The sequence below is a fragment of the Anarhichas minor genome, unplaced genomic scaffold (assembly GCF_050575085.1).
Source record: "Anarhichas minor isolate MPS153535 unplaced genomic scaffold, ASM5057508v1 ptg000054l, whole genome shotgun sequence".
Classification (NCBI taxonomy): Eukaryota; Metazoa; Chordata; class Actinopteri; order Perciformes; family Anarhichadidae; genus Anarhichas; species Anarhichas minor.
In genome coordinates this window covers 146,019-162,216 of record NW_027466500.1, presented here as the reverse complement: position 1 = coordinate 162,216, position 16,198 = coordinate 146,019, and the positions used below count along the sequence as shown (strand labels likewise).

Genomic DNA, 16,198 nt, shown 5'->3' with positions numbered 1-16,198 from the left:
CACATGCATCGCACTTAATTATGTCCTGTAACTTTATCAGATTTCTCATGTGGCTTAAGGGTTACATAGTCACAGTGCACCCACTGAGTCACATAACTGAAGCATTTATAGCAAAACAGATTGCATGCTGATTCCTAAATAGAGCCATGCTCGTAGTTACCCTATGGTTCATTATGGTTCATTTATTTTTTACATCAGTTGAGTCAAGGGCATTACCTTCAAGGTATCTGCAACCATGCTGAGCAGGTCTTACTGTTTCTGTAAGTTCTATAGCTCGGCGTTGGGGGTCATGTGAATTTCATGATTGATGATTCAGAGCAAAAATGGCCTTTCGTTCAGCCCCGCCCCCTTGCTGCTACTCCGCCATGCTCTCGGAGCTACCATGGAGCCCACACTGCCACAAACTGCACTCCCTGAATATCTGCACTCACTGTCTTTCCTTCTCCCTCTGCCTTTGGGTCCAACTAATTCTGCTGAAACGTAACAGAAACTGCTCCTGTAAAGCCGGGCAGGTCTTTATGAGAGTTACAATCATTAAAAAGCTAAAGCAGCATCAGTAAACCTTCAGTATACCTTCAGTAGCTTTCATATACAAGTGCTAACGCTAGTCAATGGTGTGCTAACATACTCTGCTAATGTTAGCTCCACAGGTTTTAAAGTAGAAACAGAACCGTTTAGAAACCTATTTTTAATTAGAAATTAGAATTAGAAAACATGATTACTTATTTAGTTTGGTTGTGAATGTACTACTTAAAAACATGTTTTTGTGTGTGAATGCATTAGCGTTTAATTGAGTTTTTAGACAATTAATTGTGTGAACAAATTACAAGAGGATTGTTCTTTAAAATATAAAAAGACAAAACATCTTAGTAGACAAATGAACAGTGCTTCATTTGATCTGTGAAATGAACAGTATTGATCAAATTGTTCTTAACAGAATCATTATTCATGACCAGGAACGATTTTCTGTCACAGGATGTCTCTCGCCTGCAAAGCTGTAGGCAATGTAACTAAGGGAAGTGCACAAACATCGCATTAAACTGCTTTCTAAGAGGCATGGTGGTCTTAACAGCATTGGATGAGATGTCCAAAATTCATTAATCCGCTGAACATGCTAGCTCCTCGCAAGACCTTCACACCTATTGATCTAAAGAGGTTATTCTGCCTCTGTTTAGTTGTGAAATGAGCAAATCCACCAACACTGAGCATTTTCTGTCTATAATTTGTATGGCAATGGTGCAGGAACTATGCACACATATGGATGCATTTGTAAATGTTTACTGAGTCTCTTTTCTTCTCTATTCAATCATAGATTTAGACAAAGATTGGGTATTTGGCATTTGGATGTGTTTCACTGAGCTGTGATACACATTATAAAGTCTGAATTATGGAGACATAATTACAGAGCATGTCAATAGATGAGATAGTTGGGACATTTGTTTTTTTTCCCACTAGGTTGGTAGTGTCCTGGTTTCCCCAATAGATTGACATAAAACAAATATGGTACTTAAGAGCAATGACAAGGCAATGGTGCAACACTGGACTTTATATAACCATGCTGTGGAGAGACTGGGTGTTTGGAACATACTGAACACACAGATAAAGGGCATATAAGTAAATTCTGCTGCAGATGGATTGGAAAGTCTGTATGGATATTCCTACGTTTTGACATATACGTAGGCTTTAAAAACAAGCTTCAGCTCCACCGACGATGCACCTTTAGAGACCTTTATAGTTAGGCTGTATCGTCACTGCCAGGATGTCGATGGCTGGACTTTAAACTTCCCAACGGCTCTTCAGAAACCTATGGGTGAAGTTACGGAGACTTTGTTCATCTGTCATGCAGTCTATGGTTTTGGCAGGTTTTGGCGTGAGTCTAGGCCACCATTGGTGTGAATCCAAACCACTGTTGTCCTCCATGAATGAGCGAGCTACACGCCTGTAGAGCAACCCTTGAAGCCTGTAGAGAGTTTGTATTTTATACTCCCAATATAGATTTTCAGTGGATTTTATCACAGTAATTGGAATCATTGAGATCTGTAAGTGTTTTTTCTTCCAAATTGACAGGGAGTAAAATCTAGCCCGGGACTTTGGGATGGAGAGGTCTTTTATTCGAGCCCCCGGAAGGCGCAAGCCTTCATTTTTCTGTTAGTAATTTGAACACCAATACAGTTTATGTGGTATAAAGAGAATCTGCTGATGCTGAAGACCTTCGACACACTTTAAGATGTCTTGCTGACACCTGCTTTCTCAGTTTGTATACGCACGTTACCACTGCACTGAATCAAAACAAGTCCGGCCATGCCTGTGAGTTGGCTGGTCGATGGCCCTGCAAATGGATATAACATGGGTGCAGATAGTTGAGGTGAGTTTTGCAATTTTTATGAAAAGTGAAATTCAATTCCCATCTAAGGAAAAGAAGGATCCCTGTTTTGAGGAATGGATGGTCCTTAGCAGAATGGGCCAGGCACATTCAGCAAGAAGGAGAAGAAAGACAGAAAGAAGCAACTTCTTGTTAAAGTCAAATGTAGCTTCCTGGACAGAGTCATCCTGCTGAATCTGCTTCTGATGACAGTAAAACTGCTCAACCATTTAAGGAAAACTTTTTTTTACACCTCAGACACATTTCTATGTAAGGAATAGGTTAACATGAAGTCTAGTGGAGTTCAAGCCAAGCACAGGGAAAGAATAAACGTTAGAAATAATTTTATTGTCATCTTTAGTTCTCTGGATCGAGCCATCTTCTCCTTTTGGCAGGTCAAACTGAGAGTCGGCTGGCAGGTGAAGAAACAGATCACTGCTCTCACAGATGAACATCACACACACACACACACACACACACACACACACACACACACACTTATACACAGGGTCAGACTGTATACCGCCTGGTGGGAGGAGACAGTAATATACCCTTTTTACATAAAGTGAGATATCAATTTTACAAAATGTTTGCTACTATTTAGACATTTTCAAATTCATAAGGCTCTCCTCAACATGCCGGAAATTATACATTTTGTCTTAATTATATGGAGTGACAATAATTTGAGTTTGTAAATAATAATTAATGTTGAATCCAGTGTCTGACTGAACCATCGCAAAGGGGGCTGACTCAAACTTGTTCACCCCCCTCATTTGTCATTTAACATGCATACAATGTCTATGGTTGTGATGTGGACAAAACAAAAGAGGCACAGTTACATTGGGCTCAGGAAACAACCAAATGGACACCGTCAGGTGAGAAAACCATTTTGTGATCTGTCGAATTCAGACCAGATTCCTGTTGTTTACACTGATGAAATGAATAAAGAATGGAGGAAATCCTATGAGTTTATGGATACATCATGCGGCGGATAAAACGTCTATCCTGAAATCATTGCCAGTTGCGTGTGCTTCTTCGTGGCTGGTGGCCATCCATCTGCAAATTGATTTTTGCCAGCTGCATAATCCCTGGTGCTCCGGGAAAACATAAATGTACAAGATTCATCACAGGATGTCAAAGAAAAGGACATTTTCATCCCATAAGTGTTGACTTATTTCAATAATGTTGCTACAATATCCAGCCTGTATTCTTAACTCTTCATTCAGAGATTCCACCCCATGATGCCACGATGACCCCAGTTATCGCTGCATGGTTATTGTTAGTATGCAACCATTGAGTCAGATACAAATCAGAATAACAAAGATTTCAACCCTCAAATGCTGAGATTAAGGATTTCTTTAAATTGTCAATTCTGTCAATAGCACTTGCTAGTACTCAAGCATCTTGTGTAGTTTCCTTTTTTTCAGGTAAGTGAAATCTTAGAAAACTGTAATGATTTTTCAAATGTCTGTGAAGTATAAATGGCTTGTGAGCAAGTGGACAATACAACCTGGAGGAGAAATGGGGATGTATAAACACTCACTGAGAAACAGCCCATTAGAGCCAAACATTGAGAAGCCGAGCTGTCTGTTGACAGCAAAATATGTGTTTGAAAATGAAGGTACACGGAGTGAAAAAAAACACACCTACGCTTACTGACACTTCACCCTCAGGGGCCAGAGCACAGAGACTAATGTAGACAATAAGCAAGGACCCTGAAAATGACAACATTTCCCAGCTTCAGACAACAGGCTGTAAGAAAATGTCCATAAGAGGCGACAATCTTTCCAAATTGTTGACATTCTAAACAAGAACTTATTGACCAAATAAGGAGAAGCATGGCTAAGCTAATTGCACAGCAATAAGATTGATGTACACTGTGGAATGAGGTTGAGAGGAAAAAAGGTCAGCTGCTGTTCCTACTTCACGGAAAATGGTTAGCAGCTTGATAAAAGGTGCATGTGAATCTGAATCTGAATGTAAATGACCTTTTTAGCCCAGTGCTGGGAATTTACATAAAGCTGTTATACGCAGTCAGCGGGTCACCAGTCCTTGCATTATGGAAATCGAATGATGCAGTCTTCGCCATCAATAATTGAAGGAAAGTACATTTTCCACTTCCAGCTTCATGGCACTGCTTAAAGTGATCACATTTACTTCAGTGATTTACATCGGGAAATATTGTAGCTTCCTTAGGACTCCACTACTTGCTGCTTTGTCTTTCAAAGCACTTTGTGAACTCTGTTTTTAAAGGTGCTGTATAAATAAAGTTATTATTATTAATATTATTACATATGTGAAGACATTTGAGGACTACTACTTTACATTCAGTAAGAAAAAATGGTAAAAGAAAAATAACAATGATACAATGAATAACAATGAACCTCTTGTAGTGATCACTTATGCCCAGGTCAAATATTATCACTACAAGCAGATGATTATTATAACATTTTCTTTTGATTTTTCTTTATTTCTAATGCAGAACATCTAATTGACATTTGTATAGTCATTACATAAGTATAAATAAATGAAACAGACAGCTTCACTTTTTACTGAATTTAATGACTGTTAACAGCTGTTTCAAATGCTTTTCAAATTACTGTTCAAATTAAATTGCTGTGTATAATTCATAAACACTATAATGCAGTGCAGTACTGTATATAGAACAGGGCTTGCTGTAGTTCAAATGATCAAAAGCTATAGTGTAAATCACTATTGATTTCAACTTTAATGGTATTGATATGATCAATATCTCATTGTTTTGTATCTTAAAACAAATAATCCTACCCACTACATATGGTCCACTTTTAATATTGTTCACAGCTTGTAAATGGGAGGGCCAAAAACACGAATCCAATACTGGCCGACACATAGATGTCAATCGTCTGAGTGCCTAATATCTTTCTCTCTCTCTCTCTCTCTCTCTCCCTCTCTTGTTTGGGCAACTGTGGCTCAGTGAAGAGCAGGGTCATCCTTCAATCAAAGAATCGGCGGTTCGATCCCCGGCTCCCCTAGTCGCATGTTGATGCATCCTTGGGCAAGACACTTAACCCCCAAAAAGCTCCCGTAGCTGTGCCTACGGTGTGTAAATGTGAATGTTAGTTAGTCCTGGTGGATGGCCATTAGTGTGTGAATGAGTGAATGACGATATGTAGTGTGAAAGCGCTTTGAGTGGTCGAAAAGACTAAAAAAGCGCGATACAAGTACAGTGCATTTACCATTTGTTTCTCCTCCTTAACCTTCAGCCTTTCCTCTTATCTCCCTCTGCATGTTGTCCTTTCAACATCTTATGCTCTCCGCACTAACTGTTTACCTGCATTCAACCAAAACTCGAACGTGATTGGTCAATACTACTCTGACTACAGATGGAAACCAGAACACTTTCCGATCCCAAAATCTTGTCCCGTTGCCTACAGATTCTACATGTGAGCACATAATCTGGTTATAGAGATTAGGGTTGCAGGTTGTCCTCAATGTTATTTTGCTATGTTTGTCAATTACACAGCATCTATTGCATGTCTCTCAGTTGCTCTTCCTGAGGTTTCTTCCACTTTTCCCATGTTTTTTTGGGGGGTTTCCTTTTCAAATCCGTCTCGAAAGAGAATCAAAGGACAAATACTACTATAGATATACTACTGTCTCTTGACATGAAGATAAGTTCTCGTTGAAGTTCTTGTAAATATCCTCCACCTGGATGAGTCAGGATCTTGACTTAGAATTTATTGTCAGAAGTTAAAACATGGTCATGTTTTCAGATGCCAGTAATTATTCAAAAATGAACTAACTCTGCATTATAAAAGATCCACATTGTGATACTTTAACAAATTTAAATATACAATTTCTTGGATGTTTAATATATTTTGGAAGTGACTCTTATAAGATATTCCCAAAGTGTCTTATAACAAAAAGAAGGGGGCATGACTTTGCTACTTTAATTTAGCGGCAGAAGCATACTGATATGTAAAATTCATGAGCTGGTCTATTTGGTTCCAGGATTTTAAATTAAAAAGATAGTCGAGTGTCAGTGCACATATCAAATCTATAAAGAAGCCCTTGCATGTTAATTCTGAGAGAATGACACCAAAACCTGAGGCTTTCTGTTGATGTTTAAAAAGGTGACACTTTAAATCATTTTGTATCATCCGCTGTGCTTAAAGAAAATTATTAATCTACAATGTCAATCTAAGGACCCGGGAATCCCAGGTACCTCCCAAAGGTGCAGGAACGGCACTTATGCTTAAAGGATCTTACAGAGTCTGTCTGTGTTCATATTTTCAAAGAAGTGTTAAAATGCATAAAAATCCAGGCTGTTCTTTAGCCACTAATGATATATTTCTACATATATAGTCTACTGTAGTATTACGCATTTGCAGACTTACAACTGATAATGAGCGAGTCCATGGATGTTAAAGGTAACTTTCATAATGGAAAAAAAGCAAATAAAAGTAAACCTCAATAAATAAAAGCAGCTTTCCTTTCAGTTGTCTCATTGTTTATTACAGTAAGCACACATAAACTAAATTCATCTACAAAGCATGCAACTATTTTAAAAGGACAAATTAAGTAATAAATAAATGCATTTTTTTAGTAACAAGAGTTTTTTGAACTTACAATCAATATAAATGGAAACACATACAAGGCATTTTAAAGATTAACTTCAGGTACTTATGTATCATCTTGGATCAGCTAGTTGTCATTCCCAGAACGTTAAATACTGACGCTTTGTCACGCACCTCGACATCTGATACCGATGCACAAGGCACCCTTTAGCATTAGTAAACGCTTCAGGCTTTCAAGTAACTACAATGTCAACCCATCTGCATCCTTTTTAGACGCTCAGAGAAAATGCTCTGGATGTGTGATGACGAAGTATGCAGTCTGATAGGGGGTGAGTGGGTCAAACATACACAGACCAGTGTTTGAGATCAGTGTTGAGTTATTTTTGAGATAAATTTGTGATGTGTTTTATGTATTTATGTTACGTTTAAATTGTACTTAGTTTACATACTTATTTTAAGCTCAGTTATGTTTTTCCCAAACCTTACTAAGTGGTTTTCGTTGTTGTTTCTTGTTTTCTGTGACTGTGCGCTGTGTTACCCTAAAATTCAATTTAAATAATTAAATTTAAATAAAAAGTAGCGCCAAGGGGTCCGACAAAGTGTCAGTATGTGACGAGTTGGGATGACAACGTGTTGGTAAGGGCAGTAGTAGCTGTATTTACAAGTCTTACATGTAATATCTATTGTACACATGCTACAACATTTAAAAATAACACAGTGTAGTAACACTGAGCACAACAATTACATTCCCATAATACCTCAAATGGAAGTCCTGTATGATCTGCTGGCTAACAAAGTTTGAGCCATGTTGCCCCATTAATCAGTGTACTATACTGTAACTTTGACCGTTCTAAAATGTGATCTGAACACGAGAGAAATGTTCCATGTCAAAATCATCCCTGTCAACATTGTAGTTTCTGTATACCAACAGCCCACACCTAAATGACTGCTATGTTAAAGACTTCCCTCTCTTCACCTCAAGTGAATGCATTCAATCTCCTCTGTTACGGGCATGGAGGAGGTCCTAATATCCATCTCATCCACATTCTTACTGGGGGCATACGTTGACCTCCAGCGCATCAGCACAATCTTCTTCAGGTACTTAACTGTGTTGTTCTTGACAGTGACAAAACATAAAGTATTGATTATACTGTTGCTCATGGCAATGCACTCAATGATGTAGAAGGCCACCAGGGAGTTCTTCTGGCGGGAGATGAGCGTTGGGTGGAAATCCCGTAGGATGGTGAAGCCATAGTACGGCGCCCAGCACAGGATGTACGCCGTCAAGATCCCGATCAGGACCATCACTGTCTTGCGGCGACAACGCAACCTCTTCCTAATCTGCTCAGTCTGGAAACCGGGCACATTCTTGAACCAGAGCTCGCGGGAAATTTGGGTGTAACACATTGCCATGACGATCACAGGCCCAACAAACTCCACAGCAAAGACGAACAGGAAGTATGACCGGTAGTAGGCCTGCTGGTCAACAGGCCAGATCTGGGCACAGAAGACTTTGTGTGTGGTTGGGCTGCTGGTGCCACCATGAGGGTACATGATCTCAGAGGCAAAGTAGGCAGAGGGAATTGATATCAGAATGGGAATGATCCAGACTCCTGTAATCAGGCCGTAGGCGGTTTGGTACTTCATGCGAGGCCTCAGAGGATGGACAATAGCCATGTACCTGGAAGAACAAAGACATATTGTTGCATTGAAGAGGAAGGAAACAAACACATACTACAAACCGCCCTTTTGAGCACTCTGAGTGTTGTGTGAAGTGAAGTGTGAATGGCTCTCAGTCACCAGTGGAAGAATGAAGTTCAATATACGGCACTCCATTATTCAGTGAACTGGATTTCTCATATTGATAGAAGTGGAAGTCAAAAGGTACTGAGGCTTATTGCTTCTTATATTCTCCTCTTTTACCTATATGTAAAGCAAGAGGTAAATGCATGAATTAACATAAAATCTGTTAGTTTTTCATGTTCGAACCTATATATTTTATTTTATATATGTATGTTCAATCACGACATGTTTTTAAAGACAAAACATATCCTGTGTTAATATTGATGGGTCAACTTTTTCAATGTGGATACACCTGTATCATATATAAGTCAAACAAATCACATTCAAAGATTTCTTTAATAAATCAAGCAAAAAATGGTCATGAAATCATGTGCAAGATATCTAGAATATTTCCACGCAGACATTTAAAAAACATTTGACATTATCATGCAGCGCGGAAATCTGACTTTAAAGCAACTCAAAGAATTTGTTAATTTTGGGAAACATCTTTTTGAAGGTGAAGTTCAATAACACACCTACCAGTGACTGCAAAGCTGTTTTATTTAGATTCTGCATCTAGTTTGTTTACCCTGCACTAATAGAGAAATCTGAAAACAGCTATTTTGAATACTCACCGTCTCTGTTTCTCTCTGTATTGATCATGTTACTCCAAGACTTATTCACACATGGTTCACACACACAGTCCTCTTAGGTTGAACACTTACATGTTACTAGATGTTAATCAGCAACATCATTACAGCATCCTCTTAATTAGATTTCCATCGATATACTTTAGTGATAATGGGCAATCTTGAGTTCAATCTTCAATAACAACTCATTGAGAAGATCGTAGAGTGGTTAATTTGGTGATAAAGCAATAACTAATTGATAAATGATTGTATTCTTGCAGCATAACCAGTCACACTACTTTAGAATAAACTTAAAATTGTAAATATGCAGCCTCTGTGCCACATTCAAATACAGAGCACTAAACTTCAAAGAAGTAAATTAACAACCACTAGCTTGACAACAGTCCTGTGGATTCCTGTGGAACCGGCTGCGCTCCGTAAGCTGTTGTTTGTAGTTAACACAAGTGGGCTCACACAAAGTCAGGTGGATTATTGACTGAACAATACATTATAATGATCACTTTGGCACACTAAGCACTCGTTATACAGCCTTCAGGTTACCTCTTGAATTTTAAACAAAAGCTTCTTTTGAGAATCTGTGGAAGTTGTGTGCACTCATGCATACAAGTAGGTGTCTCCCTACATGTGTGCACTACAAGGCAGTGTAGCAAGGAAGAGTACTGCAGTGGCTACGCTGGAGGTTGAATTCTGGAAACCTGGGTTGACTAGAAGTCAGTGTCTCCATTTGTAAAGATTACAAAACTGAACTTTTTACACACAAAAGAGGGGGAAAGCCTAAAATAAGAAACTGTATTGTGCAAGTGTCTTCACAAGGAAGGCAAACATCAATAGCAACCATTTGCTTTGCTACGACTTTCATCAATGCCTTTAATATCCAAGGCACAGGTGTAGGCAATGAATCAGTCAGTTCAATCAATTAGAGAGAGGAAGTGCTATGTTTACATATAGTGCTAATGATCCCCTAAGGGGCCGTCCACACCTCAAGTTTTTTGCACCCTCAAATCCATTGTTGTCAATGTAGAAGCACGGAAGGCGCGCTCAAAAGATCATCTTACCATCTGCTCCAGTTTCCACAGACTATTTTACTTTCTTGTATGTGTAGCACTTTGGGCAACCTTTGTTGTATTTCAAAATGTGCTATACAAATTAATTTTGATTTTGATTTGATTTTCTTCATGCCGACCATGCCGACCAAGGATGTCACAACATCCGGTTGAAAGGTCAGCCAAATTGAAGATGACAAATCAAGAGGTAAAGCTACTTTGAGGAATTTGCGATGCTGGAAATCCATTTATCTTTGTTTTGACTTGAAGGTTTAGTTTAGTCAGTGAGGCTAAATTACTGCAACTTCATCATCATCGTCATCGCAGCACGCAGGTTTTGGTAGCTTAGTAGCAGTAGGCGCGACTGTAGCGCAACCCCCCCAAGCATCTTGGATAAAAAATATGAAAGCAGCACGATTGTGGTTTTCTAAGCTTTTTTAAATGCAACATGTGAAAGGCACCTAAGGCCTTATCAATTTATATGAACATAGGCATATTTTTTCCACAGCAGACTTTTCTGAGGGGTCTGTCTTATTCACGTGTGCATTAAGCCGTGACAGTACAATGAGTACAAGGTGATCTTTCCACAACCTTTACCAAATACTTTTAGTTTACAATTGATATGACCGTACTTAAGAAGTAGGAGAAATGCTAATATGGGCTTGACACATTTGTTTGTCAAGTATATTTCAGGCTGTGGCACAGGGGGACTAAATACATAGAAAGTACCTGACATAGATGGATGAAGATATACAGAGGATATCTACCTGTTGCATATAATCAGCAGAGTAGCAGGGGGGAAACTAACATAGTTTGTGCCATGAATAGGATTGCATTATTATAAAAGTAAGCATGCTGTATGTTCTTCAGTTTAAATGTAACAGGGAGCTATGAACCACTAGGGAGTATAACCACTGCAAATAAACTTGTAGTATAGTTTGCCACAACTTGGTAGTAATATTTACTTTACAATACAGTCATTTTTGTTGAAAAGAGCAAGACTGGTAACATGTGTTGTGTGCTTTAAACCTAAAATCAGTTAACTGGATCTGATGGAGAAGCATCTGTGTCTCTCAAAATCTCTCAGGATATGGCAAGAAAATGAACTGGAATTTTATCTCAACAATGATGACAAAAAACCGGATTTATATGTTTTTTGTTGGGCTCTCTGTGGAGAGAAAAAAATATTGCAGGATAAAAACATGAAAGCTTTATCAATTGAAGTCCCCATAGACTATGCTGGAAGGATCAAGCATTGGCTTGCTGGATTGAACCAATAAACCCACAGAGGTATGAAAGAAATAACACACTCACCTGTCAACTGCAATGGCAAGCAATGCGTTTGTGGACACATAGAGTGAGACTGTGCGGAGATAGTTGACGGAGGCACACATCACTAATCCGTGAGACCAGGAAAGCTGTTTCACCACATAGTAGTCCACCAGGAACGGGCAGCACACCACTGCCACAATAAAGTCTGAGATGGCCAGGTTGGCGATGAGCAGGTTTGTGAGGTTGCGGAGCTTTTTGTAGCGCATCATTGTGGCAATGAATATGAAGTTTCCAAACCCACAGACAAGCATGATGCAGACAAGCACCATGCCGATAACAATGGTGGCCACGAAGAAGGCCTGACCCTGCGTCGTGTCTGGAATCTCATCAGGAGGGATCCCATAGTCCATATCATAGCTGTCCATGTAATGATCCAACTTGCCTGCTGGGAGACTCTCCTGCGCCTCTGTATAAGCTACCATGTGGCTGATGTTGGAGTCCCCCATGTCTTAGCACACGCTCTGATTTTGGTTTAGAAAGACTTGTATTTGACTGCAATTTGATTCAACAAATTAGGTGAAAATTGATACTTTTTGGTACATGATGCCAATGAATCCTTGAAACCAGCGTAACTATTAAATAAGTTGTTTGTATGCAGATGGAAATTTGAACAGGCTTCTTCCTTGGAAATAGCAGCACATCTTCACCTGGAAAAGAGAATTCCCATCTCAGTATTACTCATGCAGGGTGAGGATCCATGAAGACAAGATATGATCAAAACAAATAACATAATCTCAGTGCTTCAGGCGTAATTATGCTGGCATGTGTGACATTTCTCTATTTTTGGACGAAAAATGTAAGTCGGTGTGGTGGAGCAAAGACGTCTATGTCATTCATTATGACCTTGCCACTTTACAGCAAGCTGACATCACAGACTAGGCTCAGCGGGGCATTAGGTTTGCAAGAAGTGGTCAGAAAAATCCCTCCGCAAGCAAATGAGGTTAAGCAAAAATATAATTCCGAATGAATTAGAAGAAAAAACAACACATTTAACTAGATTATACCAGATTTGTATTAAGACGGTAGAACAGGGCAATTAAGTGCACACTCCTAATATAAGAGAGGCAGACAGAGAGATGATGATGTTCTCAAAAGATTTGACCCATGATCCGAAATAATTTGGTTTTACAATCATGATTTATGTGATCTCCACTAAGTCAGTACTTCATTGAAATTAATGAGATAGGTAATTGCATACGGAGATCAGTAATTGTATTTTTTTTAAATAAAATGACGTGCAAAAATAGCATCAACTATATCAATATATGCAGAGCTAGAAGGAAAATGTACTTTGAATTAAGGCTCTGGGGTAGTTTATAAATCCAAACTTGGCTTTACGAAGTAACAGAAGGTCTCAATTAGGAGCATATGCTGTTAAGAGATCATCGCAGTCTGTGCATTTTAATCAATACAGAAAAAGAAACGCACACTTAAATGTAGACTTATATGAGAGAAAGACTCTATCTCTTTATTTATAATAAGACATAATAATCTCGAATGAAGTTTCCATGAATAAAACTCGTTTAATTAAAGCATGTTAAAAGACACTTACCAGCAACCGTTGCAGAAGGTCCCGCGACTTTTCTCAGGACAATAGTTAAAAAGAGCGTAACAGCTCGCTGTGTGTCAGGTGTGAAACCAAGCCGGAGCGCAGACAGGAGGGTCGCTCCATCAGCCTCCACGCACATCAATCCTTTCTGCTGCCAGTCCGCTCCGCTCTCTGCAGAGCGCCTCGAAAGAAGGAGGGGTACAAAGTTACGTCTGTTACTCTTCCGCTTCAAATGTAAAATATAATGGTCCGTGTACGTTTTGGATAGTCTGTTTTATCCTTTAAACTCAAAATATCAAACTCAAATAACCAGCCGATTTTGTTTTTTGTAAATTGTTTTTTTCTTTTGAAGAGAGACGCAAAGCAAGACAGGTAAGCCGGAAGCACGGGTATGTCAAAATAAAAGCCAGGGCAATAGAATGAACGTATGTAAGAAATACAGTCTCAAGAAACAACAAAATCAAGCTTTATAAGACCACGCCCCGAACATATCTCATTTCCTCTGCAAAAAGTATTTAAGCACAACTGACCCATTGACTTCCTCTTGATCTGCTCCTCTTGAGACTCCAGTCTGCTGTGTAGCCTAGTTCATATATTTACATCACTGATGAACTGGGGATTATACAAAGTTACAATCATACTTTATGATGCACTTGTAGCTTCATTCGTGTGTGTTGCCTGCATAAAGGAAAACGCGTCCCTCTGTGGGTGCATCATCGCAACTGGCAAAGACAAATATGATTGGTTTATATCAATATTAACATTTTGAAAATATGCAAATCAAACATGAAAATAAAATCTCCACCCTTTCTGCTGAACCCAAAGTATCCCGGTGTAAAAAAACATGTATTATATATATATAATTTAAAATTATTATTATTACAAATTTTTTTTTTAAATGCAGTTAAACAGCAGGCCTAAAGAAAAAGCAGTGAGTGCTGTAACTCCCCCAGGACCCACACTTCCCGCACCATTGCTCCTTGTTGGAGACAGTAACTCTTCTAGTAGCTGTTGTTGTGGTCTGTAACTCCTGAGAGAAGCATCTGGCTCTTTGGCTGCTAAATGCTCCACTGTGTTCACCAGCTTGTCGCTTACTGTGTCTGTCTGTCTGTCCGGTAGCATAGAGTAGGTTTGTCAGAGCTGGCTGATGGGCGACATTGCTTGGGACAAGGCTATCATTTCTAATGGAGACAGGGGCTGTGCTCTCCTGGGCGGTGGTTTTCAAAGTTCATCCAAATTTAAAGTTGACCAGATATACATGTTGACCCCCAAGACACACATTCAATGGCATTCCATTATGACGGCGAAGACTTGGAGGTCACGTTGCTGTGGCCGAGTAAACGCTTGCAAGCTAGGGAATTGCTATCTCCTTAGCTAATGTGTATAAATAAGCAACCTGCACTTTCTCCAATGACTTTCATGACATTGTGCCTGGTAGCAGTTATTAGTTTCTTTTTTCACATACCTTTTCTTCTAGTCAGTCCGGCGTCGTCTGGAATCCCACAATGTCTTGTCTGGCCATGCTTGGTAGTTGTAAGGACTATTATATGGAACAGATATAAACGTTGCTTGACTGAGTTCCAAGAGTTATACAACTCTGCTTTGCAATCCTACCAGGACATGGGTAAAAAATCTTCAGCATGGCAGATAATAGACACAAAAAAAAAAATATTCTAGCTTTGCACCTTTAATGTTCCAGCACTGTAAGTGGCTGAATATCTGAAATGATTGTATGACAGTGTAAGAGAGTCCTGGGTGGTGGCTTTTCCTTCAGTTAAGTGTTTATAGTTTTCATGTAGTGCAGATAGTACAATGCACAATATTAAAGTGTCATGTAAGTGTAAAGGGTCTCATGTGGGGGTAAGTGCTCTCAGTCTCTGACAGCCTGAGATGGAAAAAACATCATGTTTGATGTTCACACCCATGGCTGTTACTGACACTGATGGCATAGTGGCTGTTGGAATAGTAATCATGAGCTCATCGTCTGCTGTGAAAAAAAGGTGCTACTTCTTATCCTTTCTTTTTAATCCGACTTTCATTAGGTTTAGTGGTTTGATGATAAACTGCATTGTTCCTTGAATACAACACTTTCCCCCCCTCTCTCACAGAGCAGAAAGCTGTCACCACCAAATCTCTGAGGTTAACCATCCTGAACAGCAGATGAACAGGCGCAGACAGCAGCCCTGATGACTTTTCAGATCAATTCCTTATTGTGATGGAAAGCTAGCACTGTTGGGTTTTGCACCGCCTCTGACAATCATCTGTCAGTGGCGGGCGAGATTGGTTTTGTGTGTCCTCTCACATTGAGTGCAGCGGGTTGGCAGATATAACCGGCGCAGTTTAAACATCATTACAGATAACAATAGACATGAGTGAACCAGCAGACAACTTCCTTCTGTCATCTACAATGGACAAAGGATGATAAAAACAATTATTTTAATTTCTAGAATTTGAACAGCTCATAAGAGATGAGAGGAGTGCCTATTCGTTTTTATCACCCTCTAAATATTAGGGGCTACATGCTTGGCCTTGCTAGTGTCTGTCACAGTAGCTCCGGAGGCCTGACCAGCAGGATAAACACTAGGCTCTCATTTCCAATTCTGGACAGCTCTCAAATCTCAACCGGGCCTCGGATTTACTGCCACTCGTAACCAATGAATATAAATGGGAAATGACCGCCTTGTGATTTTGGCGTTCTCTCCTCAGCCATGGAGAATATGCACAAGACCTATAATCTATGGCCTCCAGTTGAGGATAGACACATAGTGACATAGTTTATTGGTGACAATGTTATGAGGGATAAGCAGCAGTGAAAATCCATACAAATATAGGGGTTTAAATCTGAACAGAGGCAGTCTGTTTTGGCAAAATGTTGGGTCTGCTGAGGATCCCCGGTTCCTCCAGTCTATATGTTGCAAGTG

The 16,198-nt window shown here is 39.5% G+C and overlaps 1 protein-coding gene across 1 annotated transcript; it reads right to left on the bottom strand.

The window, feature by feature from the left end:
- Positions 1-6,838: 6,838 nt before the first annotated feature.
- Positions 6,839-13,953, bottom strand: prokr1b (prokineticin receptor 1b). The gene is made up of 4 exons (XM_076075897.1): positions 13,808-13,953; positions 13,281-13,448; positions 11,711-12,375; positions 6,839-8,602 (listed from the first exon to the last, which is right to left on the bottom strand). The coding sequence occupies exons 3-4, from the start codon at positions 12,172-12,174 to the stop codon at positions 7,894-7,896; spliced, it is 1,173 nt and encodes a 390-aa protein (XP_075932012.1). The 5' UTR covers positions 12,175-12,375; positions 13,281-13,448; positions 13,808-13,953; the 3' UTR covers positions 6,839-7,893.
- Between the last annotated feature and the right edge of the window lie 2,245 nt (positions 13,954-16,198).